At 64.8% G+C, this 2,506-nt stretch overlaps 1 protein-coding gene across 1 annotated transcript in view; it reads left to right on the top strand.

Annotated features, from left to right (window-relative positions):
* Positions 1–2,506, top strand: part of MAFA (MAF bZIP transcription factor A) — a gene marked incomplete at its 5' end in the record, with an annotated part of 9,573 nt that overhangs the window by 2,783 nt on the left and 4,284 nt on the right. Inside the window, one exon of the mRNA XM_025047595.1 lies at positions 1,542–1,610. Coding sequence (XP_024903363.1) covers positions 1,542–1,610 — 69 coding nt within the window. The remainder of the gene's footprint in view (positions 1–1,541; positions 1,611–2,506) is intronic.

The raw sequence follows: 2,506 nt of genomic DNA, 5'->3' as shown, positions 1-2,506 counted from the left end.
CCTCTTTCTTTCTCTTTCCTCCCCCTCTCTCCCAGCGGGTTTCCCCCAGGATAGGACGGAGCAGATAAACAGACAGAGGACAGACAACAGACGTGGAGACCAGAATGTGGAGAACAGAATGTGGAATTACCGCCGGACGTGGGAGGAGCGGAGTTTTTTTTTTAGAAACAAATCTTTTCCAAAAGCATTCTGGGGGATCCACGTACCTGTACCTGTAGAACAGCCCATTCGGGGACGCGCCTCGTGGGGCCAGGAGTGCAGAGAGCGAGGCCCCCCTGGCCTGGCACTGCTCAGTGCTTGACTGGTGCAGGGGCACACGCCTCCACTGGCCTCCCAGCCTCCACTGGCTCCCACGCGGCTGGCCCCCACCCTGCCAGGCCTCCCTGGGGAGGGACTGCTACAGCCAGGTGGGGCTGGGGACCAGGACTGGGGCAGGGGAGGGAGGTTCCTGGGGTGGGAGAGACTGTGTGAGAACTTCGAGCTTGGCAGTCAGGGGGCCTGGGGAATAGGGGAGCAGGTGGGAGTGTGGACAGATGGACGCTTGGTGGGGCCGTCTGCATCTGCCCATGTGTGTGAATGTGCACGCGTGTCTGTGCAGGTGGCTGCGGGAAGAGGCGGCACCCTGACACCCAGCTAGGAGCCACCTGCCACCGTCAGGTCTGAGAGAGCCCTGAGCCTGGGGCAGGGGTGACCCCAATGTCCAGGCTGCAAAAGGGGCCTCTGCGCAACACTAGGTCTCCGAGCCCCGCTCCCACCCTGAGGGGGTGGCCGATGCCCCCGCCAGGATCTTCAGGGGGCTGTGGTGGCTCCCATGCCTCAGTCACTCCAGGCAGGGGCTATTCTTCTATGGCCTTGGGATCCCTAATCGCCCTTGGCCACCCTCCCACCCCCATCTTGGGGAACTATTCATTCATTCCTTTGTTGCTTTATTCACTCTGAGCTCCTTCTCTTTGCCAGGCCCAGCGGGGACCACAGCAGGGCCAAATAACCGCCCGCCCCGAGCTCCCGAGGGAGGTGGACAATAAACCCACTAAGGAGACGAGTTGGTCAGACTGTGGCGTGCCGGGAAGGAAGAGGAGGTGGGGTTGGAATCTGTACATCGCAGGGGTGGTTAGGACGTCAGGGATGTTGGGGCGGCCTGGAGGACGGCCAGGGGACCTATGCTCCCAGGAGTCACCCCCTCCCAGATTGACAGGACAGGCCAAAGGGGCCGAGAGTGTGGACTTGCACTGCTGGGACAGGCGGGCCTGGGGGAGGCCCGGGGTGTGCACACAGGCGTGACACGTGCACACTCCATGCACTCTAGGCAAGCACGCACTGGGCAGGCGCCTGCACACGCGTCCCAAGCACTGCTTCCCGCCACAGGCCAGCCCAGGACGGAGGGCCCTCCCACGCTCTCTCCCTCCGCGCTGTCCTCAGTGTCCCTGGAGCTCCCAGAATCGGCCAACCCTGCGCCAGCTGTCTGAGCTGAGACCGACCACAGCACCCCACACCCCAGCACCGGTGGCCCGAGGGGCAGCCTCATGCCACCCCCCACACAGGGTACCAGCTGGGCCTCGTCTGCCACATCTGCGAGGGGCTCCGCACCTTCTCCTCCTGTCCTCCAGCTGGTAAGGATTCCAGGGACACTCTGAACCTGGGTCCTGGTGCCACCAACGAGAGCCCAGATGCCCTTCAGGACGGAGCTGTGTCCACCCCCAGCCCCTGCCTCAGTTGGGCTCTCAGTGTCCAGGGTTCTCAGTGGTACCAGGCCAGCCCTAGGCTGGGTCTGTGGGGTCCTGGGCTGGTCCAGAAGGACACAGGGAGCTGTGACATGTTCTGCCCCACAGACAGGCAGGTGACAAACAGGCAGGAGCCATCGCGGAGTGGCCTGCCCACCCGCCAGGGCTGGGTGTCTAGAGCTGACGCCATCTCCTAGACCCCAAGGAAGGGTCAAGCCACCCACTGGCTTTGACCATAGGACTCTCTGGCCCAAGGCCTGGGGACGCCAGGAAGAAACTGGCCTTGGCCGGACCCCAGCAGAGCCTGGGCCTCTTGCCTCCAGCCGCTCTGGGAAGCAGACGCGTGAGAGCTTCCAGCCCGTGGGGAAGCCAGAGCGGGCGAGGGACAGGGAAGGCCCAGCCCTGCCTGCTGCTCCGATGAGGACCAGCAGTTCCTGAGGCCACTGTCGGAGTCCAATCAGGTCCCGGGGGGCCCTGCTGGGTGCGGGGAAGCGGCCTCGGTGTCCCTGCTCCCCCAGAGTCCAGCCCAGCACAGGCTGTGGTGCCTACAGACGAAGGAGCCACAGCGTCCCCTGGGTCCTTAGAGAGGCTGTGCAGGGCCAGCGCTCCCCCAGGAGAGGGCGCAGGTCTGTCCCCCACCCCGTTGTCACACTTCAGCGCTGGCCTGGGAGGGCGGGGCAGCCGGGGTCTGACTGGTGAGTGCGCAGGGGACGCAGGCGGGTCCAGGACTCGGCTCCTGGGGACCCCAGAGCGCAAGGACCCAGGAAGGGAGACAGCGAGCTTGG

This window comes from Pteropus alecto, unplaced genomic scaffold, assembly GCF_000325575.1.
Source record: "Pteropus alecto unplaced genomic scaffold, ASM32557v1 scaffold105, whole genome shotgun sequence".
NCBI classification, from domain to species: Eukaryota; Metazoa; Chordata; class Mammalia; order Chiroptera; family Pteropodidae; genus Pteropus; species Pteropus alecto.
This window is presented reverse-complemented; position numbering and strand designations above follow the sequence as displayed.